General features: G+C 40.8%; 1 protein-coding gene across 1 annotated transcript in view; it reads right to left on the minus strand.

The window, feature by feature from the left end:
- Positions 1-215: 215 nt before the first annotated feature.
- Positions 216-27,851, minus strand: part of tmtopsa (teleost multiple tissue opsin a) — a 51,458-nt gene continuing 23,822 nt past the window's right edge. The window contains exons 3-4 of the mRNA XM_024392127.2: positions 9,471-9,704; positions 216-1,057 (exon numbers count right to left, since the gene is read on the minus strand). Of these exons, the coding sequence (XP_024247895.1) occupies positions 704-1,057; positions 9,471-9,704 (588 nt within the window). The 3' untranslated portion in view covers positions 216-703. The remainder of the gene's footprint in view (positions 1,058-9,470; positions 9,705-27,851) is intronic.

Here is a 27,851-nt window from a genome sequence, read left to right on the forward strand (position 1 = left end):
GTACTTTTTTGCATATTTACATAAAATGAAGAAATATACATACCAGACATGCTACCTATGTTTATGATAAATGATATACAACAAGTAACGTGTGACTAGTTACAGTTGAATACGTTTTAAGTGTCGAGTGATGAAATCAATTTAAAATATTTGATAGAAAATGTTATACAGCAATAGATCAATGCTCAGAATTCATTAACAGTTCAATTTGCTCGTTACCTTTTGTGGGGTTTTTTTTTGCTTTTTTTCTGAGCGCTTTGTCATCTTCACACCTTTGAAACACACCTTTGAAATGTGTCTCCTGAAAATAATTGAAATACAATACAAATACAATACAATCTGTGACTCCAATCTCCGCTCAGTACAAAAATACACTCTTCATCTCTCTCTTTTTTTGCACTATAAAAGGTACACTGACGGGGTGAAATCACATCGACATGTCATGGAACTAATATATTTTACAAAACATTAGAAATTGCACAAAATAAATTGGGGTTCTTCGCACCATTCTCTCCCTTCTCTCCCCACTCTCGGTCCATAGGCGTATTTGAGCTAGTAAACGACGACAGAATGTATAAGCTTGTGCAGACCCAGACAGATTGATGTCCTTCCTCAAGATGCACTAGCAGCTCCTGCGGCTCCCCTTCCAAAGAGTCCGGAGGCATTCAGATTTTATAGCCTGCTGTCCATCATACTGACAGCACTAAATCCACTTTGATGACTCCTCTGGATCCTCCTCCCTTCCCTGTAATTGGTTCCTAGGGGTTGTAACGCCTGTTCGCCCCAGAACGCCGTTGTAGTGGGCCACTAGTGACACAATGGTGGGCCTGACCATGTCAGAGTAAGCAGGGGCGGCTGAGTCCAGGGTTGCATTCCCCAGCTGGGGGACGTCGCTGGTGGGCTGCCCAAGGGAAGCAACCATGAAAGTTAAGTTGTGTTGGTTGGTTTTGCGGGCACTGCCTCGGGCGGCTTTGGGCGGTGCCTTGGAGGAGTTCCTGAGGCTGGAACCCCGCTGAGGCTCTTGGCACCTCAGCAGCGCTCGGAAACACCTGTGGAACTGGCATACCAGTGCACACACACACACACACACACACACACACACACACACACACACACGCCCATGTTCAAACACACACCCAACATGCAGATGGACAAACAGAAGGATGCAGAGACAGTAGATCATCTGTTGGCTCTGTATTATCAGATTGATCAACTAAGGAATGGTCAGGCTAGAAAACACATCCAGTCATTGCCTTTCTTAAAATGGGGAAAACAAATTATGTATGTACTATCGTTAGCCTTTATTCATTGCAAACAGCAGTGTTAAGGTTTAAGGACCATTTACTAATGTACCTACTTCAAGTTGTTACCTACCCCAACTCCACGAAGACTACTTAGAGATACAAGTGTACCTGCTTGAGGCTAATATATGCCATTTAGCATACAGTCATGCGTGCATACATTTTACGTATGGGTGGTCCCGGCAATCGAACCCACTACCCTGTACAAGCGCCATGCCCTACCAACTGAGCTACAAAAATCACATCTCCGCAGGCACAATCACATAAACTCTCCAACTTCCTGCTGACAAACAAGGGGTCCATACAAGTTGAGCCTTTCTCACCAGGGAAATTAATTCGCTCCGTGACACATGACTCCCGCTCTCTTTCTCTTGAGAAGTGCAATGGTCGATAATTACGAGCAATTCAGAGCCGTCTGATTGGAGACCTCCGTTTCCTTTTCATGTGGAACAAAGCTGAGAGACACTAATTATTTGTGCATTTCCCAAATGGAATTAAATGCTGAATTAATTACATTCTCAATCAAGAATGGAACAATTTCAGCTTTTTCAATTGGATAAGTGTTTGCTAATGTGAGGTACTGGTGACCTTAAATGGAAAAAGCCTGCTGAGGTAAGAGGACAACAGAGACTTATTTTCTCAACCGTACCCTAACCACTACATCATAGTCCCGTCCCAGAGAGTTGAGCAATGATTACAATAATGGACTAGATGGAGTCAGGTCTATAATTATTGGCACCCTTGATAAAGATTAGCAAAAAATATTGTATACATTAAATAATACAAATACTGAACTATATTGTATTCTCAACAAAAAAAACACCCCTGTTTGCAGCACCCTCCCCTTGCGAGGGTAACAACACTGAGCCTTATTCTAAAATGTTTTATGACATCGGAAAACATGTTGGGACGGATTTTAGAACATTCATCCATACAGAATCTTTCCAGATCCTTGATATCCTTCGTCTGTGCTTATGGACTGCCCTCTTTAATTCAAACCACAGGTTTTCAATAGGGTTCAAGTCCGGAGACTGAGATGGCCATTGCAAAATGTTTATTTTGTAGTCCATTAACCATTTCTTTGTGGATTTGAATGTGTGCTTGGGGTTATTTTCTTGCTGGAATATCCACCTCCGGCCAAGTTTCAGCTTCCTGACAGAGACAACCAAGTTTTTGGCAAAAATGTCCTGGTACTGGGTAAAGTTCATGATGCTGTTGACCTTAATAAGGGCCCCAGGACCCGTGGAAGCAATATAGACCCATAACATCAAAGATCCACCACCATATTTTACCGAAGGTGTAAGGGACTTTTCTGCATATGATTCTGCCTATCAACAGAAATAGATTGGATTATGCATGAACACGCCATCTATATTTAAAACCCACAATGATCAGGAAACTACAGATGATCTATCGCACGTTTCACTCCAAAGTAAAAAACTCACAGCTCAGATATTTAATTTATTGAAAGCAGACAGATTGAATTATTAAAAAACTCCAGATCCCGTTTTAAAAGCGTAACAATTAGGCCATTGGTTTGTTTTTATTCCAGGCATGCACACATTCAGATGGAGACAGAGACCTTAGTAGAAAAATCCTATGGCCCAGGCTGAACTTTCACAACCCTCCCGTCCTGTACCGCCATCTTAAGGGCACTGACGTCACCTCCCTTGAGAAAACGTAGTGTACTTAGTATACTCAGCATATTTCATGTATACTTATAGTCTACTACATTTCCCCAAGAGAAGTCAAAAAGTAGAGAGCCCTACGGCACTGTTACCTCTTCAGACGGAAATCACTAAAACAGAGACACCCCCCCCACACACACACACACACACACACACACACACACACACACACACACACACAGACAGAGAAAAGATAATCCAGACAAAACCAAGATACAGTAACAAAGATCCACAATCCCCATCTCATGATGTCATATCGGAGAGGCTAGAGACTGGCATGAGGTGGATAGAACCTCTATGATCTTGTTGTTGAGCATCCCCTGGTTTTTGTCAGCTGTCAAAACACAAACTCGACTGGGGAGAGGATAGGATAGGTGAGTGAGAGGTGGAAAGCAGAACAGGAGACAGCAAAAGGCCATAATACTGTATGGGTGATATAGGGGGAAACATCAAATAGTGGGTCTAAGACCAGGACGGAAAGAACTGTGATACGTAGGTGGAATGAGAGAAGTTGTGGGAAAGTTTGTAATGAACTTTGACTGTTCTGGTCTGGTTCAGTGCACTGAAGCTAGATCTAAATGTTTCATTGGCACTGGTTGAAAAACACCTGAGGGGTATGTCACGAAGAGGGGTGGAGGAGTTGGTTAGCTCCAAGGCTGGCTCTGCAAACACAGCAGTTTATATAAGGCCGGGAGTCCATCCGAACCTTCTAGTTGACAAAGGAAATTGACAAAGGTAAAACTACCTTTAAAGCTACAATCAGTAATTGAAACAATAACAAAGAGTACTCCCACTTGTTTTATTTAACCGTGTAAGTCAGTTAAGAACAAATACTTATTTTTACAATGATGGACTACCGTGGAACAGTGGGTTAACTGCCTGTTCAGGAGCAGAACGACAGAAATGTTTACCTTGTCAGCTCAGGGATTCAATCCAGCAACCATTCAGTTACAGGCCCAACGCTCGAACCACTAGGCTACCTGCTGCCCCAAAATGACTGACCATCCATGATGTCAAAGTCATATTTGTAATGTTTTGAGGCTATACGGTGTTTCTTTATACTTACATTGTTTACAAACATTGGAGTAAAACAGCTTATATTTTGTGTTCTGATGGCATACGACAATTGAACTAAGCTCATGGAGGCATTTATAAGTTACATCAATGGGTACATATACAGTACCAGTCAAAAGTTTGGCCACACCTACTCATTCTTTATTTTTACTATTTTCTACATCGTAGAAAAATATTGAAGACAAAACTATGAAAAAACACAATCATGTAGTAACCAAAAAAAAGTGTTAAACAAATCAAAATATATATTTATATTTGATATTCTTCAAAATAGTCACACATTGCCTTGATGACAGCGTTGCACACTAATTTTAAAGGAAATACACAGAGTATACAAAACATTAAGAACACCTGCTCTTTCCATGACATAGACTGACCAAGTGAAACCAGGTGAAAGCGTTGATCCCTTATTGATGTCACTTGTTAAATCGACATAAATCCGTGTAGATGAAGGGGAGGAGACGGGTTAAAGAAGGATTTTTAAGCCTTGAGACAATTGAGACATGGATTGTGTATGTGTGCCATTCAGAGGGTGAATCAGCAAGACAACATATTTAAGTGCCTTTGAACAGGGTATGGTAGTAAGTTCCAGGCACACTGATTTATATCAAGAACTGCAATGCCACTGGGCTTTTCACACTCAACAGTTTCCCATGTGTATCAAGAACAGTCCACCACCCAAAGGACATCCAGCCAACTTCACACAACTGTGGGAAGCATTAGAGTCAACATGGGCCAGCATCCCTGTGGAACACGTTTTATTTTTTATTTTTTACCTTTATTTAACTAGGCAAGTCAGTTAAGAACAAACTCTTATTTTCAATGACAGCCTAGGAACAGTGGGTTAACTGCCTGTTCAGGGGCAGAACGACAGATTTGTACCTTGCTCAGCTCGGGGGTTTGAACTTACAACCTTCCGGTTACTAGTCCAACGCTCTAACCACTAGGCTACCCTGCCGCTTTGTAGAGTCCATGTCCAGACAAATTGAGGCTTTTCTGTAAGGCAAAAACTGTGTTCCTAATGTTTGGTATAGCCAGTGTATATAGACAATTTTATTCACAAAAAGTGTTGTGAGCCAACTGTTGAAAGGACTTGAGGAAGAAAGGGAATGGTAAAGGGGTGGGTGTACCTAGTCAGTTGTACAACTAGAAATGCCTTCAGCTGAAATGTGTCCTAAACCCCTCAAGAGTTGTAATGTGAATGACCTCGCTGACAGGAACTGATCATAAAAGTGGGGAGATGTACACAGCTGGACAACAGTTTTTCTCCGTCATTACTACCGATATGTGATTGAGGTGGAAATGTTACATGTTTGATTTGCCAGTAGAAATGTCAGATGTATAACCTTTAAAACGCTTCAAGCGCTTCATTCTTTTAACCGCAGACTATTTTCACTTTGTTTGGCAGCACCTTTACTGGGCCTTTATAAAGGTAGCAACTCTAAACAAAATGCTACAGTTCAGCAACATCATTTGGATATTTGTTTCCTTACCTCATAAGCAATAGGAAATGTGAATTATTGTTTGGATTATAATTAATGGACATTTTGGTTGGGGTTTGATAAACGTTTAGTCGGGACAATTGATGTCTGACATTTTAAAGTGGAAATTACAAACTTTAGAAGCCTTTTTAAACCTCAAATACACTACAAGTTTGCATTATCTGCTGTGCAGGACATTTCTTGCATTATCTGCTGTGCAGGACATTTCTTGAAAAAAAAACAGGGTGATCAAATGAAGACCCTGCATCTGTACGCTCGTTTTTGTAGCCATTTTAACAATCCCCCATCAGCAACATCCCACGGCCACCTTCACTGTACTAAGAGGGAGAGAAGAAGCTAATTGTACTCACCATATACACAGTGCCATACTGTTGTCTTCGATGGTCTTGTCGCTACTTGTATCTGTACAGCATTTTTAGTCTTCAACTCGCCTCAACTCACAGTTTCCATTGTTACGGGCTGGGAGGAATTGAAGACTGAAAATGACATACAGGACATTCCGGTCTCCGATGAACGGGCTCAAAACATCCTTTAAGGTCAGCCATTGGTGGGATGTATGATTTGAAAGAGGCACGATGAGACATTGGAGCATTCATACTGTCATTACGTAGCATTATATCATTAATAGCGAGCTTGTGAGCAATAAACCTACAATTAAGATATAGAGGGTTTTCAACTGTGAACACCAGGGTTTTACTGTTGAGTAAAAGTTTCGCTTGATACACACAACGCTGGTCTCATAGGAAAAAGTTAATGGAGCTGTATGTACATAACTACCTCAATTACCTCATACCCCGGCACATCGACTCGGTACTGGTGCTCCCTGTGTATACAGTAGCCATGGTATTACCTGGTACTCCCTGTATTTACAGTAGCCATGTTATTACCTGGTACTCCCTGTATTTACAGTAGCCATGTTATTACCTCCCTGTATTTACAGTAGCCATGTTATTACCTGGTACTCCCTGTATTTACAGTAGCCATGTTATTACCTCCCTGTATTTACAGTAGCCATGTTATCACCTGGTGCTCCCTGTATTTACAGTAGCCATGTTATTACCTCCCTGTATTTACAGTAGCCATGTTATTACCTGGTACTCCCTGCATTTACAATAGCCATGTTATTTTTACTAATTGTTATTCATTATTCACTGTGTATTTATTCCTCGTATTACTCAAACATAAAACCTCCGATCAAAATAACTCAACAAAAATAGACTGCTTTATTTGTCCGCGAGTGGAATACATTTGATAACAAAACAGTGTGGGGGGGATATAGTATATCAGAATTCGTACTGATCAATTATTTGTGTGTTTGTGGATATTTTATTAATCACCTCTTTGATAGGTATGCAACAATGGGATCTCCCCTCGAGGCAACTCCAGGAGTTTAGCTATACTGAAGCAACTGTCTGTATGACAGTTCACTTCCTTGCCCTGACCACTGTTCAAAACCCCTTTATTTGACTCACTGGTCCAAAGAGCATAATAACTAAAAAAATAACACACACAATACAAGGGTTGGAACCGGTTCAGGGAAAAGAACCAAAAACCAGAGAATAACCACATTTTTCATGGAACAGAACCAAAGCTGAGAATGATAGTGATCTACACTGTTTCCAGGAAGCATTACTTTAAAAGCATGGGAATCAGTTAATGACGATCTTTTATGTTCTGGGATTTTTTTTCTTCCTTTCCACAAAAAAAAAAAAAAAAACATAACAAAGCCTCTACACAAATCCCTCAGTGTCACTCAGAAACTAATTCCAGTGTCTGCCTGCCAGTACCAGTGTGTGTGTAGGCTACTTGCCCCCCCCGAAGCAAGCGTAGACTACTGTAGTTAATGACGTTTACATACGTGATTGAGAAATTAGGGAGAGAGATTTTATTTTTTTACTAGAGAACAATGGATTCACTTTATCAATGCTAGTTAAGGAGACTATAGTTATCACATTTCACATTGGATTTATTAACTACAAAAAAGGTAAGACGTGTTTTTATTTTCATTCTGGTGCCTCTCTGCACACACAAGCTTGTTAGATAGCCAGCTCGTTAGATAGCCAGCTCATTAGATAGCCAGCTCGTTAGATAGCCAGCTCGTAAGCTAGCCAGCTCGTTAGATAGCCAGCTCATTAGATAGCCAGCTCATTAGATAGCCAGCTCGTTAGATAGCCAGCTCGTTAGATAGCCAGCTCGTTAGATAGCCAGCTCGTTAGATAGCCAGCTCGTTAGATAGCTCTTGAAAACTCAAAGCGGCACTATGTGTAATTTTAAATATATATATATATATATATATATATTACACCTTTATTTAACTAGGTAGGCTAGCTGAGAACAGGTTCTCATTTACAAATGTGACCTGGCCAAGATAAAGCAAAGCAGTGTGACACAAAACAACAACACAGAGTTACACATGGAATAAACAAACGTACAGTCAATAACACAATAGAAAAAGTCTATATACAGTGTGAGCAAATGGTGTGAGGAGGTAAGGCAATAAATAGGACATATTAGAGAAGTAATTACAATTTAGCAAATTAACACTGGAGTGATGGATGAGCAGATGATGATGTGCAAGTAGAAATACTGGAAATAGAGGTGTGCAAAAGAGAAAGAAAAGTTAATAAAACAATATGGGGATGAGGTAGTTGGATGGGCTATTTACAGATGGGATAATGGAATACTGAAGATCTACTGAAGGAATACTGAAGGTCTACTGAAGGAATACTGAAGGAATACTGAAGATCTACTGAAGGAATACTGAAGGTGTACTGAAGGAATACTGAAGGTCTACTGAAGGAATACTGAAGGTGTACTGAAGGTCTACTGAAGGTGTACTGAAGGAATACTGAAAGAGGACTGAAGATCTACTGAAGGAATACTGAAGGTGTACTGAAGGAATACTGAAGGTGTACTGAAGGAATACTGATGTGTACTGAAGGTGTACTGAAGATGTACTGAAGGAATACTGAAGGAATACTGATGTGTACTGAAGGTGTACTGAAGGTGTACTGATAGTGTACAGAAGGAATACTGAAGGAATACTGAAAGAGGACTGAAGGAATACTGAAGGCCTACTGAAGATGTACTGAAGGTGTACTATAGGTGTACTATAGGTGTACTGAAGGTGTACTGAAGGTGTACTGAAGGTGTACTATAGGTGTACTATAGGTGTACTGAAGGAATACTGAAGGAATACTGAAGGAATACTGATGTGTACTGAAGGTGTACTGAAGGTGTACTGATAGTGTACAGAAGGAATACTGAAGGAATACTGAAAGAGGACTGAAGGAATACTGAAGGCCTACTGAAGATGTACTGAAGGTGTACTATAGGTGTACTATAGGTGTACTGAAGGTCAACTGAAGGTGTACTGAAGGTGTACTGAAGGTCAACTGAAGGTGTACTGAAAGTGTACTGAAGGTCAACTGAAGGTGTACTGAAGATGTACTGAAGGTGTACTGAAGGTCAACTGAAGGTGTACTGAAGGTGTACTATAGGTGTACTGAAGGTCAACTGAAGGTGTACTGAAAGTGTACTGAAGGTCAACTGAAGGTGTACTGAATATGTACTGAAGATGTATTGAAGGTGTACTGAAGGTGCACTGAACATCAACTGGAGGTGTACTGAAGGTGTACTGTGTCCCATGGAATAAATGTTGTGGATCTTAATGTTTTCACTTTGTATTCATGTGGATGATTACGAGAGTGTCTCTCTCAACTAGTTATGAAGATGTACATGACCCCATGGTGTAATGTTATGTTATGAAGCTGTAACCTTTCCCCTAATTCGCAGGTTTTCCAGAAATTCCCAGAATCCTCCAACCTTGATTTCTGGAAAACCTGAGAATTTTGCAAGTATGACCATTCCGTTCTAACAGTGATGAGCATGATTATCTATCTCACCTGCTTGTTCATGAAGATATAGATAACAGGGTTGAAGACCGTGCTGGTCTTGGCCATGATCGCGGGGACGATGCTGGCCTCGGGGGTGACCAGGCCAGGGCGTCCGAAGGTGGCCAGCAAGGCCATGACCCCATACGGCAACCAGCACATCAGGTACACCATCACCATAACTACCACCATGACGAGAACACGCTGCTCCCTCTTCCTGCTCATAGCTGTGTTGATGGCGGTAACCTGCCGAGGCAATAAGCAGGGAAGGAGAGACGACGTGTGCAGTCGATGAAAGAGAAAGGTAACAGAGGGGGGGGCATAGAAAGACAGGAAGCGAGAGAGAATAACCTTTAGAATGTCATTCTTGCTCCTCAGACACAGGGAACACAGTGGCATTAGAGTGGAATCAGAGAAAGACAATGAAGGGAATGAGATGGAGTGGCTTTTCCCAGACAGGCATGTTCTGACAAACAGAAAGTGCTTAGCTACTATTTAGGAGTCCTCATTTTATAGATTTTTCCCCAATTGTAAACAGTTGGTCGGCACCAGAGGAGGCTGGTGGGAGGAGCTATATATATATATTTACCTTTATTTAACTAGGCAAGTCAGTTAAGAGCAAATTCTTATTTACAGTGACGCACTATCCCGGCCAAACCCGGATGACGTTGGGCCAATTGTGCGCCGCCCTACGGGACTCCCAATCACGGCCGGCTGTGATACAGCCTGGAAATGAACCCGGGTCTGTAGTGACACCTCTACCACTGAGATGCAGTGCCTTAGACCACTGCACCACTCGGGAGCCCCGTTCCATAAAACACATCATATGGAAACCACGTTTGACTCCTTCCATTATTAATTCCATTCCAGACATTACAATGAGCTGTACTCCTATAGTGCCTGCCACCAGCCTCCTCTGTTAGGCACAATGCGACATCAGGGATACATGTCACATGTCTTGACATGGCTGGATTCTGAGGAACATACTCATGCACACACACTATAGAAACACACACACTATAGAAACACACACACTATAGAAACACACACACACACAGTACCCGCTGGGATTCTTGCTCCGCACAAACATGAGCTGTTTTTATTTCACCGTCTGCGTTGTTTCCCAATGGCTACCCGTAATATCAAATCAAATGTTATTTGTCACATGCTTTGTAAACAGGTGTAGACAGGTGTAAACAGTGAAATGCTTACTTAGGGCCCTTCCCAACAAGTCAAAGAAAAAAAAAGAAATTAATAGTAAAATGTATATTTTTTTAAAGAATAACACGTGGACCAAATAAACAAGTTTCCACGGAGACAGACACTTTGACAGCAATCCGGGTTCAAAAAGCCTCAGTGCTGACATGATATAGGGGATCGGAGTGTTTGCAGCCACTCTGTCACGGATCCCTCTGGAACATTCATTACGCACACCTGTCCCCACTGATTAGTACTTGTATAAGTACTTGTATAAGTGTGTCCTTTGGTTTCTATTGGGCTGACCATTGTTGTTACAATGTCCATTGGTGCATGTGAGTACCTGTGCTGTGGGTTTTGGCTCTTGTGCCATTGTGGATTGCGCAGATGATGACGGGACTCGTCCCGTGTGTTAATCATTGTGTGCTTGTGTTATTTATTCAAGGTACTCCTCCAAAGTGTCTGTCTCTGTGGAAACTTGTTTATTTGGTCCACGTGTTATTCTTTAAAAAAATATACATTTTACTATTAATTTTATTTTTTTTCTCTTTTGTTTGGGTTTCTACCCTGTGTTTTGTTGCGTGTTTGTTTGGTCTTCATACCTTTACACGGCACGCTGTACTTTGGGCTTAATAAAAAAAACTATTACGCATTCCTGTGCCTGTCTCCCGAAACATTTATGCCAGCGTGACGCACTCAAACAACATCAGAAAAAAACATTACTGAAGCCTAAAAACAACTTCCAGGTTTCAGCCATCAATCACTAATCTCATGGCAGCTAATCATGACAGCAAGATTCACTCAATCCGTCTCTGCCTTTGTCTCTCCAAAGACAATCCTGTGATGATTTGATAAATGTTGGTCTCTTCCCACTCCCCTATGTATTGTGGGTTAGGGTTAACTAGGCACTAGCGAACAAGGGGGTATTATCACATTTCAAAGTATTTTGATATAGATTAGTCCCAAACATTACCATAATTATTATGTTTACAGTGGGAATTACCAGGAAATTGGTTACGGATTGGACTGCTTGGGACTCTTTATTCCTGCTGCTGTTGAGGCCTCTGCGTCATAAGCAACTTTTTTCAGTTTGGCCTAGAGGCAGAGACCAATTTAATCAAAAGCATTTTAAGCAGGAAAAGGTCAGAATTGGAGAGGAAATGTCAAATCTTCGATGGATGCAAGGCTTTTCATCCACTCCCTTTTGGCTCTAAACAACGCTTTGGTCCATAAAATAACTGTTCATCTGGTGAAAGGGCACTAAATGGGTTCAAAGAGCGTTCGATTGAACCCATTAAGCATCCTTTGATTTCCCCAAACAGTCGACTGTAAGACTGATCGGGTAAATCATGACTCTGCTCATTAACTTTAAAAGCCTTGGAAAGAGGAGATACAAACACAGAAAACAAAATGTCCCTCAAGGAGCATTGTGTTGTAGCCAAGAAGAGGTCAACATTATTGACATCCCTAAAGGTTCTTAGAAATAAACTAATGTATAGTTTTGAATTTGGTCTCATATTCATACCACACAATGACTACATCAAGCTGGTGACTACAAACTTTCTGGATGCATTTGCAGTTCGTTTTGGTTGTGTTTCAGATTATTTTGTGTCCAAGAGAAATTAATGTAAATATTGTATGAGTGAGAAAGTTACAGAGGGTCAAAGATCATAACCCTAAGACATGCTAACCTCTCACCATTACCAATTACAGGGGAGCCCTCCCCCCCCTTATTGTACTTACTATGACTGTCATATGTGGTTGACCCACCTATCTATCTGTAAGTCGATCTGGATAAGAGCGTCTGCTAAGTCAGGGGTTCCCAATTTTTTTCACACAGGCCCCTCTTCCAGCATTGGGGAACATCCCAATTTTTCAAATTTTGTACTAATGAATACAAAATGAAAAGCTGAAATGTCTTGAGTCATTAAGTATTCAACACCTTTGTTATGGCAAGCCTGAATAAATTCAGGAGTAAAAATGTGCTTAACAAGTCACATAATAAGTTGCATGGACTCACTCTGTGTGCAATAATAGTGTTTAACATGATTTTGAATGACTACTTCATCTCTGTACCCCACATATACAATTATCTGTAAGATCCCTAAGTTGAGCAGTGAATTTCAAACACAGATTCAACCACAAATACCAGGGAGATTTTCCAATGCCTCACAAGGGCACCTATTTGTAGATGGGTAAAAAAAAAACAGAAATTGAATATCCCTTTGAGCATGGTGAAGTTATTAATTACACTTTGGATGGTGTATCAATACACCCAGTCACTACAAAGATACAGGAGTCCTTCCTAACTCAGTTACCAGAGAGGAAGGTAACTGCTCAGGGATTTCACCATGAGGACAATGGTGATGTTAAAACAGTTACAGAGTTGATTAATGACTGTGATAGGAGAAAATTGAGGATGGATCAACAGCATTGTAGATATTTCCCAATACTAACCTAATTGAAAGAGAAAAATGAAGGAAGCCTGTACAAAATAAAAAATATTCCAAAACATGCATCCTGTTTACAACAAGGTGCTAAAGTAATACTGCAAAAAAGTTGTCAAAGCAATTCACTTTTTTACCTGAATACAAAGGATTGTTTGGGGCAAATCCAATACAACACATTACTGAGTGCCACTCTCCATATTTTCAAGCATAGTGGTGGCTGTATCATGTTGAGAGTATGCTTGTAATTGTTAAGGACTGGAGAGTTTTTCAGGATAAAAAATAAATAGAATGGAGCTAAATACAGGCAAAATCCTAGAGGAAAACCTGGTTCAACCTGCTTGTCACCAGACACTCGGAGATGAATTGCCCTTTTAGCAGGACAATAACCTAAAACACAAGTCCAAATCTACACTGGAATTTCTTACCAATAATACAGTGAATGTTCATGAGTGGCGAAGTTACAACTTTGACTTAAATCTACTTTAAAAAATGTATGGAAATACCTGAAAATGGGTGTCTAGCAATGATCAACAACCATTTGGCAGAATTTTAAAAAATTAAATTGGGCAAATGTTGCTCAATCCAGGTGTGTAAAACTCTTAGAGACTTACCCAGAAAGACTCATAGCTGTAATCACTGCCAAATGAGCTTCTCCAAGTATTGACTCAAGTGTGTGAATCCTTATGTAAATGTATTTTTCAATAAATTTGCTAACATTTCTAAAAACATGTTTTTACCTTGTGTTACAGATACAAGTGTTACAGATACAAGTATCCTGTGTGTGTATCCTGTGTGTGTTTCTTTTCTCTCCTTCTCCCCTCACAGGTGAACATCATCACTCCCCAATGAGTCAACAATCAATCATCAATCAGAAGACACACCTCCTCCTGTTTACTACCCTATCACAGTTCCTTTCTCTTGGTTTAAAAACCCCATCAGTTGTTTGCTCTAGAGCTCAATCTCTCTGTAAATGCCATGTATGTAGATTGCTGTGTTTCACTCTCTCATTGTGTCTTAACCTCTCTTTTGTTTGAGCACCTCCAAATCACTTTGTCATCTCCTGTGAGTATTGTTTTTGGTTATAGTGTTTGATTGCTGGTGGAAAAAGGGGAAACCAAGACAAGTCGCCCATGGGCATACACTACCCGTAGGTAGACTTTATTAAAAACACTAGTTAGAACTGGGCTGACCACCCACTGTATTTTTGGTTGGTTAGTTAGCTGTTAAATTAGGCTAGTCTAGCTTAGGGGTGTCTTGGATGCTTATTGTTTCTTTCCTTGGGTCCAGCTCAGCCCCTTTTCCTGCTCCCCCCATTACAATGTGTTTCACAATAAACCCTGAGTTTGACGGTATAATTTCAGTTGTCATGGTTATTTCATTCACACTTTGTCACAATTATAATTTGCATGAGTTATGTTACGGGTCTCATTATCATCCCCCCCCCTAGACTGTCGGGCCAAAAGGGATTTGTAACACCTTGTCATTATGGGGTATTTTATGTAGCTATTGTGTCTAGCTCCATTCAGTTTTTTTGTTTTTCCTGAAATTCTCCAGTCCTTAACAATTACAAACATACTCACAACATGATCACAGCCATTAAACTCTTTAACTGTTTTAAAGTCAACATTGACCTCATGTTGAAATCCCTGAGCAGTTTCCTTCCTCTCCGGCAACTGAGTTAGGATGGATGCCTGTATCTTTGTACTGTCTTCGTGTATTGATTTTTTCTGAAGGCATTGTTTATGTAGTATGGAAGATGTATTGGTGGCCTGAGATCAGTGAAACAATACTACACAATAGAAGCAGCAGTAAGGGGAATACCTAGTAAGTTGTAGAACTGAATGCCTTCAACTGAAATGTGAGTCAGAGAGGTAAGGGGGGGCTGCCTTAAACGACATCTTCAGCACCCAGGGAACGGTAGGTTAACTGCCTTGCTCAAGGGCAGAGTGACAGATTTACCTTGTCAGCTCTGGGATTTGATCCAGCAACTGTTCAGTTACTGGCCCAACAGTAGTAGTGGTAGTGTTAGTGTAAATTCACAGCATAACCTTAAATGAGTATTCAACCTCTGTAGTGTGAACAAAGAACCCATTGTCTTTTGATTGTAATACTGCAGTCCATTTATTTTATGCAGTTGCAAAAAAATTGTTTTGTGGTATTAAATATAATCAAGGTGCTGTGCCAGTGTTACTCTGGCTGACACTAATGGCAATAAACTAGAATAATTAGCATGTCAAATGAGTGTCCCTCCCTGGGGACAAAACGGTCTGAAATCTGGTTCCATTGTAAGTTTCATTTTAATAACAGCAAGGCCCGTGTTAAGGCTATGACGGACCCTCCAGAAGGTCTGAATGTGATTGCCTTTGACCTCCGTTGCCCTCACAAGCTACACACAAAACAACAACAAAAACTGTTTATGAGGACTTGTGGTATAAACATAGGCGAGGGGAAACCGCCTCACAAATGCACTTCTATACGTGCTTAATTGTATGTAAAATCAACTTAAACTGTGGCCTGCATAAAAGTATTAAGAGCCACAGGTCATTCCAGAGCCCTGTCTCCATGCCATGTCTCTGTAGTCTGACTGACCAGATACACTACGTATAGTGCTGTGAACAGGGTGTTAAATTGGAATTACATGCGCTGTCAAACAATGCATTGTCAGTGAAAGGCAAAGGAGAATACCATATGGTCAACTTTTTTTTGCCTGAAATGTATTTGAACATTAGCATTGCTTACAGTACATCTATGCGTCATCCTTACAACTCTGGCTAACAATCAATCTGGAAGTCTATACTGCCCCACACCAGTGTCTCCTTAACCTCTTGAGCTTATGGCTCAATACTGCCCCCGTTGGAGGAAGTGCGTGCCCATAGTAAACTGAAAATATTTTTTTCCAAAATTGCTAATATATGCATATAATAATAATTATTGAATAGAAAACACTCTAAAGTTTCTAAAACCGTTTAAATTATGTCTGTATGTAAAGCAGAACTCTCAGGGCAGCCTTTCTCCCAAACTCTCTCTTGTCAAGAGAAAAGTTGGGTCAACTTTGACGTCATCGCCCCCACCCTTCCCAGGCAGCTACCGATCTGGGAACAGTATGTATTTGTTCAGCGCGATGTCTGCTTTCAATTGGCACGTTCATTGTTTGAATTTCGGGCTCCTCATCCTTTGGCGGGCGAAAATGCCCGGTTCACTCTCACATACATGCACTCTGCGCGGCCGATTTGGAGAACGTTCTTTTCCAATAGACACCAGTTGAAAGCGATGATCATTGTTTTACATGATAAAAACATCATTTTGCTCGATTCTGCACTTAGTTTGACCAGTTTAGTCAACATATAATATGTAATTTTGAAGTTTGATTGCGCAAGAGTGCGGGACCAGAAGGAGCAGAAGTTATTTTGGGTGCATTTCAGCTGAAGCTGTTAGCATATGCTAATACAAAGACGCACAACTTGAAACCAAACGATGTATTGGGTAAGTATGACTCCTTCTACGTCTTCTGATCGAAGAACATCAAAGGTAAGGGAATATTTATGTGGTTATTTTGGGTTTCTGTGGACTCCAAACGTAGAGGAGACACTGCTAATATCTGAGCGCCGACTCATAGCATAGACTAGTGAACGAATTCTGTAACGTTAAAAATAAATGTAACACAGCGGTTGTATTAAGAAGAAGTGTATCTTTGTAACTATATGTAGAACATGTATATTTAGTCATGTTTATTGCTTGTTATCTGACGTTATCTGTCCGAGCTATCATAATTTCTCCGGACATTTTGAGTAGCATTTTTTGAAATGTCGTCATTGTAAACAGAGATTTATGGATATTAATGGCATATTATGAAAAAAAAAAATGTACTGTGTAACATGTAATATTACTGTCATCTGATGAAGATTTTCAAAAGGTTAGTGAATTATTTATTTTTTAATCCTACTTTTAAATTTTATATTTTCTGGGACAAAATGGCCGCCGCTTGCATTTTGTTTCGGTGGTGGTCTAATATAAATGTGTGCTATGTTTTCGCCGTAAAACATTTTAGAAATCTGACTTGCTGGGTAGATGAACAAGGTGTTTATCTTTCATTTGAGCTATTGGACTTGTGTAGGTGTGGAGGTTAAATATGTCTAAGAATATTTTCACATTTTGCGTTATGCTAATGAGCTTGAGCCGTAGTCACGATCCCGGATCCGGGATGGGTAGCATCAAGAGGTTAAAGCAAGCCAACAACTACGAGAAGACACTTTCTTTGCAGACACAGCGCCGGCACCAGCCCACAAATTAGAGTGCCTTAATGGGCTTAATTAATCCACATAATCAGTCAATTTAAAGCAGTAGACAACCTAAATGGATTAAACGTGTGCAACCGACTTCGCACCGGTCGGTGAAAATCCCCTAATGTTGGAGTGAGTCGATACCTCGCGTCCCCCGTGCTGTCTGCTTCCTTCAGCGCCAGGGACAACATGGACCTGCAGGTAATTATACTGGATGAGTGGAAGGTTGTCTGTATGTCCTTGTCGAAGGTGGAATCTGGGGCCTCTGATTTGAGTGTAATGCTCAGGCTACTATAATGAATTACCCTTAAGGTGCAGGAAGTGCTGGGAGAGCAAGAAACCTGTGGCCTCTCATGCCCATGTAATGTCCAATCTATTTCCAGCGTGTGTCGTATCACAGAGTTGGGTGATAAATTATGTGTTCATATGCCCCCTCCCCACCTTCTCTATATTTTAGATGGAGGTGATTAGCATCGGTGGCTCGCCAGCCTTGGAATAGGTGAGCCTCTGTCGACTGGGCAGTGAAGCGAAAGCAAAATGACCATGTACTGTTAGCCAAGGGAAGACAAACAGGCCTCTCACCTTTAGTGCTGCATGCCTCACTCATCAACCCCAGAAAGACAAACAGGCCTATTCCACCTATAGGGCTGCATGCCGCAAGCAACAACCCACAAACCTGCCACCAGCACCACCGCATGGCTTCCCTCAGAAGACTCTTATAAAGCAGAGGGCAGATCAATGTGGGTTAGCATGTGCCAAACACATTCTGGCAGACCTCTTTTATCGTCTACGCCTCACAATCTTGGGAGAGATGAGCCGGAACCGAATGGTTTACAAAAGATTAAAACTTTCTGAGTGAAGACTGAATTTCATATCTCCCTAACATAATCCTGAGACCAGAACCACACCAGTTTCTCTCAGGGGCTTTTAAAATCAAGGCAAGGCCTGAAACCAAGGCAAGGCCGCAATCAAGCTTTATAGCGATGATTATTCTGACCTCTGGATAGGTTTCCTTTCCTAAAATTCTGTATAATGAGGAAGAATCTGTGGAATCATAAGGGAATCAATCAGGCCATCTTGAAGTTCTAATGATTGTTCTAATGATTGTTCTAATGACAACATTATCTGTTCATTCATTATAGTCCTAACTGGATGTATGTTAAATATTGTGTGCTATTGGAAAATAAAAATGTTTGACTTTGGATGACCAAGTAATGTTTGTAATGAACTTTAGGTCTGTTTTCCTAAGAAGTTAAATACGCGTTGTGTTTCGTTTCCTTCTTCACACCTGAAAATATATTTATCAAAGGCTCTTTCTATGTTGTTCAGTATTACAGGGGATGGGGAGGTCATACACCTCCCAACAAAACAAATAAAGACACACAGGCACATTCATTTCAAATCAGACTCAAACAGCCACACAATGACATATTCCCAAACACACACCAACCCCCTAAAGACGCACACCAACCCCCTAAAGACACACACCAACCCCCTAAAGACACACACCAACCCCAGAAAGATACACACGCAGCACTTTTGACTGCCTGTTTCGCTTCAGCATTCCAATTCCTGAGTCCACATGGAGTCCCTGCCAGTCCTGCTGTAAGCCTGTTAAATGTGATAGATTGTACACTTTGGGTCTCCCACATTAGGCTACACGAGGCTGCTGAGACTCACTTGTAAAGCTCTCTCTCTGTAAGAAGACTAAACACTCAACTGCGCCCAGCAACAAACGCTCACAATCATTTGACATTTTAGGTGACACTCTTATCCAGAGAGACTTACAGTAGCAAGGGCATACATTCTCATATCCCCCCCACCCCCGTAATGGTTCCCCTGTGATGAATCTAACCCAAAACCCTGTCATTGCAAGCACCATTCTCTACCAACAGAGCCACACGGGACCCCACCAAACCCTCCTTCCCTTTGTGTCGCACCATCAAGGTGTTTCCCTTCTGTGCGAGAGGTCAGACACAGGGAATGATTATTGCTTTAACTGAAGGAAAAAAAACTGTTACATTACGTTGAGGCAAAGCACCGTCAGGTATTATTAAAACATTATGTTGAGGCAAAGCACCACCAGGCATTATGTTGAGGCAAAGCACCGCCAGGTGTTATTAAAACATTATGTTGAGGCAAAGCAACAGCAGGTTTTATTAAAGCATTATGTTGAAGCAAAGCACCGCCAAAGCACCGCCAGGTGTTATTGTCGCGCCTGCTCCTGCTCTTCCCCCCTGGTAGTCGAGGGCGCCAGGCTGCCCTGCATTACGCACTCCTGCCACCATCATTTACATACACCTGCCTTCCCTCATCACGCGCTTCAGCAATATTGGACTCACGCAATCACCTGTTTATTACCTCCCCTGTGTTTGTCAGTTCCCCAGCTCTGTTCCCCACTGCTGCATAGTTTGTCATCTGTCTTTGTGTTTCCCAGTTCTGACGCTGTTCCTGTCCTGTTGCCTGTCCATTCCTAATTAAATGTCAACTCCCCGTACCTGCTTCTATTCTCCAGCGTCATTCCTTATAATTAAAGCATTATGTTGCGGCAAAGCACCGCCAGGTATTATTAAAGCATTATGTTGAGGCAAAGCACCGCCAGGTGTTATTAAAGCATTATGTTGAGGCAAAGCACCGCCGGGTGTTATTAAAGCATTATGTTGAGGCAAAGCACCGCCAGGTGTTATTAAAGCATTATGTTGAGGCAAAGCACCGCCGGGCATTATTAAAGCATTATGTTGAGGCAAAGCACCGCCAGGTGTTAAAGCATTATGTTGAGGCAAAGCACAGCCAGGTTTTATTAAAGCATTATGTTGAGGCAAAGCACCGCCAGGTGTTATTAAAGTAGGTTGAGGTTAAAAGTTTAGAGTCAATTGGAGGTGAAGTTCAGGAGGGTGCAGTGATTTTAAATCAGAAGGCAACGTTTAGGAGTGCTGAGATACATTCCGGCTTGGAGGAGTGCTTAGACATATTCTGGCACCATGAGCGCCAGCTCTACGCAAATAATAATATAAATGAAAAAGCAGAAGTGACATATTGGAGCTCCCGAGTGGCACAGTAGTCTAAGGCACTGCATCTCAGTGCTTGGGGCTTCACTACAGACCCTAGTTTGATTCCAGACTGTATCACAACCGGCCATGATTGGGAGTCCCATATGGCAGCACACAATTGGCCCAGCATCGTCCGGGCTTGGGGAGGGTTTGGCCAGGGTAGGCAGTCATTGTAAATAAGAATTTGTTCTTAACCGACTTACCTAGTTAAATAAAAATAATATTGGACACATGGAGCATCCGAGATCGCTCCAGCAAACACCCGTGGAAAAACAAAAAAAGAAAGGAAAATCTTTTTCATGAACTGCCTTGAAGCCTTAAAGAGTCTTGTTTAACTCTACGTGAGTGTTGTCCTGGTTGATGAGTTCATATTGGGTCAGCTACACTGCTGCCACCAAACCCAACCATCTGGAGAGGTTCCAGAGAGCCGAAGTGTCTGCCTGTCTGCATGCCTTCATTCCAACCAGGAACAGAGTAATACGCTTGAAGAACAAGAACTCGTGGTCAAGGCCAATTAGGTACTACTTGTGTTGTTAAGGAGATGAGCTATTTAGATAAATGTACTGAGATGATGCACGAGTACAATGGTCCTGAGGAGCATCGGAGTCTACAGGCTTCAGCTGTTGTACTCAAGGACAAGAAGCATGTCACACCCCTTAGTATTCAATTAACCAATATTACTCATGTGGTTGTTTTGAACTGCAGTGAACACGAGCGTGAGGCTCTCTGGTCTTTCTTAACCCTTTAAACCTAGCCCCCCCCCCTCCCAGCATTCCTGCGATAATTTATATAATATGTGTCCTTTTTCAGTTCAGTGTTGGGGCACTCTAATTTTACCCACTCAGAGGCTGTAAAAACACTCAAAATCAGTCACCAAAGATCTGGGATAAAGGCAGGAATTCAGTTGGTGAGGGATTCATATTGCACCATTAGTAGAGACCTTGAAGAGTAGGAATACTGAAGATAAATAGTTGCAATGTAAAAAGGCTAAAAAGCAAGAATTCTTTGAGAAAGAAATTGCTCAACCAGACGGTTGATATGTCAGTAAAAAAGTATGGTGGATTTATTTTGTATTAAAAATACTTATTTTGGTGAAAAAAATATAATTGAATTGTTGACATACTATATTAGGTATCATAAATTGGTTAAACCACATTTCATGACCCATGACCCATTAATCGATATTGAGACTTAAGATGACCTATAAATGTATGCCTATAATAGTAATACTCTCAAGATTAGTCTGAACATGTGGTGAAAACGGTGGAAGAAACTAGATCAATTGAAATTTTAAGAAAACCACTGTGAGGGACATTGCACTATTCAGCACTTGTAAACTACATTCATATCAATGTATACTGATCAAAAAAATAAACACATTCATTTTGATGTATACTTAAAAATATAAGCTAAACATGCAACAAATCCAAAGATTTTACTGAGTTACAGTTCATATAAGGAAATCAGTCAATTGATATAAATTCATTAGGCCCTAATCTATGGATTGCACATGACTAGGAATACAGATATGCATATGTTGGTCACAGTTACCTTAAAAAAAGGTAGGGGCATGGATCAGAAAAACAGTCCGTATCTGGTGTGACTGCCATTTGCCTCATGCAGCACAACACATCTCCTTTGCATAGAGTTGATAAGGCTGTTGATTGTGGCCTGTTGTTGGATATTGGCGGGAACTGGAATAATCTGCCGTATATGTCGATCCAGAGCATCCCAAACATGCTCGATGGGTGACATGTCTGGTGAGTATGCAGGCCATGGAAGATCTGGGACATTTACAGCTTCCAAGAATTGTGTACAGATCCTTGTAACATGGGGCAGTGCATTATCATGCTGAAACATGAGGTGATGGCCACGGATGGATGGCACAGCAATGGGCCTAAGGACCTCATTATGGTAACTCTGTCATCGATAAAATGCAATTGTTTTCGTTGTTCTTATGCCTGCCCATACCATAACCCTACCGCAACCACGGGGCTCTCTGTTCACATCAGCAAACCGCTCGCCCACATGACGCCATACATGTGGTCTGTGTTTGTGAAGACAGTAGGACGTACTGCCAAATATTCTATAACAACATTGGAGTCGGCTTATGGTAGAGAAAGGAACATTTAATTATCTGGCAACAGCACTGCTGGACATTCCGGCAGTCAACATGCCAATCGCATGCTCTCTCAAAACTTAAGACATCTGTGGCATTGTGTTGTGTGATAAAACAGCACATTTTAGTATGGCCTTTTATTTTCCCCAGCACAAGGTTCACCTGTGTAATGATCATACTGTTTAATTAGCTTCTTGATATGCCACACCTGTCAGGTGTATGGATTATCTTGGCAAAGGAGAAATACTCACTAACAGGGATGTAAACTAAATTTACTGACTTTGGACTTCTTAACCACCGGTAGAGCTCTGTTATTTCCTAAATAAACATAAAGTTGAGGGAAAAAAACTATTAGAGTTCTTACTGTAGTAATATAATATATCATATATAATATGTTATATAGCATAATATAATAATTTTACACTTGACAAACATGGTGTAAAAACTAAATAAGCAAACACCAGGACACCCATTACCAGACAGAGTTCATTTACACATGTGCACACACACACACACACACACACACACACACACACACACACACACAGCTCCCAACCTCAGAGCAGGGAGAATCTCCTCCCTTGAGCTTTAAACCCATTCAGTATGCCATCATTCTTATTCATAGTCCCAGTATGGCTCCAGTTTTAATGCATTGTAGGGATGCTAAATTCCAACAGCAAATTAATTGTATTCATGAATATTTTATTTCAAATAACACAAAGAGCAAACCATTAGAGGTGTGAAATGTGTTTTTTTTTTAGAAACATAATAACAGATTGGCGACGTCAGTTGTTTTAGGAAGGCTTGTATTTATCATAGACATTGGATTGCTGCAGAACACAACATATCTGTAGATAGCTAAATATCTCAGGTTGTTATTGAGGCTTTCACACTTTGCAGCTACAGTATATTTAACTATTGAGCAATTACCACATTATGTGCACTGCTTTATCATGTGCCTTTTAAAAGTAATTCACGCATCCCACAGAGTTTACCACAGTGTTTACCATGAATGCGATCTTTGCAAACATTGTGGAAATTGCCTTTAATAAAAGGCGCTTTGTTGGTAGTGCAGAACGAATGAATCCTGTCCAAAGAGCCAGCGGGTGTACTAAACCACGTTGAGATGCGCATCGTTTCCACATTGCCTGATGTCTGTGGGAGACACATCTTTAGGATTGTGTCCATAGAAATGTTTATTTCGTTTTCATGGAATGTTTCATCCTATCGTTATTTTTTTTATTAATGACACTTTATTTATTCACTGTGTACTCAAGACAGGGAAGACTGTCAAATAAGACAATCTCCCAAAGACTAAGCCATCCTAACATCTGTAAAGTTATTTCCTTCTGAATGTTCGGACCTTAGTTCTGTTGTTATGTCTTTGTGTTAGTATGGTCAGGGCGTGAGTTGGGTGGGTTGTCTATGTTCCTTTTCCTATGTTTTGGGATTTCTGTGTTTGGCCTGGTATGGTTTTCTATCAGAGGCAGCTGTCATTCGTTGTCCGTGATTGAGAACCATACTTCGGTAGCCTGGTTTCACTTTTGAGTTGTGGGTGATTGTTTCCTGTTGTAATGTTTGTTTCACATTTCAGGACGGTTTCGGTTTTGCGTTTGTATCATTCACTTTGTTATTTTGTATTCTTTAGTGTTCAGTTTTATAAACTAAAATGGACACTTACCACGCTGCACATTGGTCCGATCTCTCCTACTCCTCCTCGTCAGAAGAAGAGGAGAACCGTTACACTGGAATCTTCTTCTTTGATTTAGCAAAGACCCTCAGTTTTCCAAACCAGAAACAAGCAAGTGGCTTCACTGTTAAACGGAACATTTTAAGGGGCAATCTGCAATTGGGACATCTGCTTTCTTTTACTTTTAATTCATGACATATACTGATTCATGAAGAATACAACTTATACACTGAGTATACAAAACATTGAGAACACCTGCTCTTTCCATGACATAGATTTACCAGGTGAATCCAGGTGAAAGCTATGATCCCTTATTGATGCCACTTGTTAAATCCACTTCAATCAGTGTAGATGAAGGGGAGGAGACAGGTTAAATAAAGAAGGAACATGGATTGTGTCTATGTGCAATTCAGAGGGTGAATGGTCAACCCTGCTGGGTTTTTCACACTCAACAGTTTCCTGTGTGTATCAAGAATGGTTCCCCACCCAAACTGTGGGAAGCATCTGAGTCAACATGGGCCAGGATCCCTTTGAAACCCTTTGTTTTTTCCTTTGTTTGTAAACAAAGTAATTGTAAACAAATGATGTATAGCCTCAAACACAAAACATTTGTGTACAGATCGAAATAGGTTGGCAAGAAAAATCAGCCAATCAGCCAGGCCAGTGCTTCAATTCCAATGTAGAATTCTCTGGGGAATAAAGATATCTAATCTCAAAAAGACAGACGTGGAGACAGGAGTCAGATTCACAGTGGCTTTCCTGAATATGCCAAAGTATGACAGTGATATTACCGTTCATCACTCACAATCGTTGAATGAATGCCAGGGCCTCAGCATTCGATGAGCTGCTACACTTTGTTTTGGACAGATGGTGAAGGAGTGTCGGTGTGAGGCACCAAATTATGTATTTTATAGCTAAAGACAGAAAGTAAAATGGGTTTGTTTTGGCAATGCTCACACTTGTTGTCATTGAGTCAGAGGCTGTAGCCGCTGCACTAAGACATTAAGTGAATTAACACGAATCAACTCGACCCATGCATAGATTGATATAAACATTTAAAATAACACCTACCCCCACTGAATGTGCTGTAACTGGAAACCCACTCAGATGGATGGTGACAGCTTGTATGAAGTGGAATGGGTGGAGGGAGATATTAGCAACAAAGCTAACATATTCCTCAACGCTGTGTTGTACACTCTCAAAGAGTTTATTTGACTTTTGCCACCAAAGATGGCAGACCATGAATGTTTGCAAAATGATGAAGAGCTTTTTATTTAGCTTCTTTGAACTTACCCCTTTTCCCTTTTTGTTTGGCCCTGATGGTAAACTATTGTCCCTCTCTGACGCTCGAGATCATCAGGCTGCTCATTATTACGCACACCTGTCACCATCGTTACGCGCATTGGGGAATCATCAGACTTACCTGGACTCAATCACCTGCCTGATTACCTTCCTATATCTGTCACTCCCTTTGGTTCTTTCCCTAGGTGTTATTGTTTCTGTTCTGTTGTTTCATGTCTGTACGCTACTCATGTTTCTTGTTTTGTTCCTTGTGTTATTTATTATTAAAACTCACTCCCTGAACTTGCTTCCCGACTCCCAGTGTACACGTTACAACTATGATGAGCTAATTTAGCTTTCTGTCGGTTTCTACAGTGACGGGTAGGTAGCTAATTGAGATGCTTCAATGTGGTCCTATTGAGCCCGTTAACTGTTCTCTAGAACCGTGTGGAGCTTTTTCAGTGCTTTAACTTTTTTAAGCTTTTGTCCGAAGAAACGGTCGACCAGCTCCAGCGTTTGGATAGGTGTATAGGTGCCGTCTCAGATTATTGCATGGTTTTCTTTTCTCGTAAAGTTTTTTTGAAATCTGACACAGCGGTTGCATTAAGGAGAGGTATATCTATAGTTCCATGTGTATAACTTGTATTATCATCTACATTTATGATGAGTATTTCTGTTGAATCGATGTGGCTATGCAAAATCACTGGATGTTTTGGGAACTAGTGAACGTAACGCGCCAATGTACACTCAGATTTTTTTATATAAATATGAACTTTATCAAACAAAACATACATGTATGGTGTAACATGAAGTCCTATGAGTGTCATCTGATGAAGATTATCAAAGGTTAGTGATTAATTTTATCTCTATTTGTGCTTTTTTTTCTCTCTCTCTTTGGCTGGAAAATGGCTGTGTTTTTCTGAGTTATTGGTGACCTAACATAATCGTTTGTGGTGCTTACGCCATAACTCCTATTTGAAATCGGACACTGGTGGGATTAACAATAAGACTACCTTGAAAACGATATAAGATACATGTATGTTTAAGGAATTTTAATTATGAGATTTCTGTTCTTTTGAATTTGGCGCCCTGCACTTTCACTGGCTGTTGTCATATCGATCCCGTTAACGGGATTGCAGCCATAAGAAGTTAAAAATCCTTTGAATTTGGGGAGAATTTGTTTTGATGTTGCACTGACAAGCGCACCCACAAAATCTACAGCAATACTTTACGTAGTGTAGCTTGTTCATTTTCTTTCTCTATTACATTATATCAACCCATGATGCAGTGAATGGTCCTGTGTTGCAACCTTTTTCCAAACAGGAAGAAAATAAATAGAAAACATTATTTTGGGGGGGGGACTTCTGTCACTGAACATGAAAGCAAAAACACTTTGGTAACTAAGCAACACGTGGTAATAAGTGTGAGGTATTCCCTACGGGTCGGCCAGATGTGGCAGACCTCGCTAAGTGAAAATCACAGATGTGGCAGACCTCGCTAAGTGAAAATCACAGATGTGGCAGACCTCGCTAAGTGAAAATCACAGATGTGGCAGACCTCGCTAAGTGAAACTCACAGATGTGGCAGACCTCGCTAAGTGAAAATCACGGATGTGTCAAAGCAAATATGATAATCACCTAAAACTGAGGGATTGAGGAAAAATGACTAAATCTGAACGGATATTCACTGTTAAGGGATAAATGTCCGTCACTCTATTGCTAAATCGGTGCTCTTACCCACTTTACAGCTAATTGTATTATTAAAAAAGCTTTTACCATCACCAAATGTAGTAGCCTGGGCACCAGACTCCTTACCTAACATTCCACTCCTTGGCACCCCTGTAATTTTCCAAAGTCTTTGACAAATGACAATACACAGTGGACATGTAACAAACAAACAGACACTCAAACTGATATACACCAAATACACAGCACATTGACACCTTAAGAGTATAATTAGGAGGTGTCATTGTAATAAAGACTTTAAGCACTTTCAATACGAAGCCATGCGCGTTAAATAGCCATTTTTGTCTGAACTAATGAAAGACTACACTCTGGTGTCCATGCCAAATATTTCTCTATTTTAATGCAACAGGTGTGTGGTATCATCTTGACAGCTGTGAATCCCTCTCAAACCTTCCTATCGACAGAAAATGGACCGGAGAAGAGACACGGTGGAATGGCAATTACAGAGAGGAGAAAGCTTTCATTGGGAATGAAGGATATGGAAAGAGTCAGACAGAGAATTAAACAGACAGAGAAAGACTCAGACAGTGAAAGAGTCAGACAGTGAAAGAAGCAGACAAAGAAAAAAAGTCAAGACAGAG

Source organism: Oncorhynchus tshawytscha, linkage group LG28 (assembly GCF_018296145.1).
Source record: "Oncorhynchus tshawytscha isolate Ot180627B linkage group LG28, Otsh_v2.0, whole genome shotgun sequence".
In the NCBI taxonomy this organism is placed as follows: Eukaryota; Metazoa; Chordata; class Actinopteri; order Salmoniformes; family Salmonidae; genus Oncorhynchus; species Oncorhynchus tshawytscha.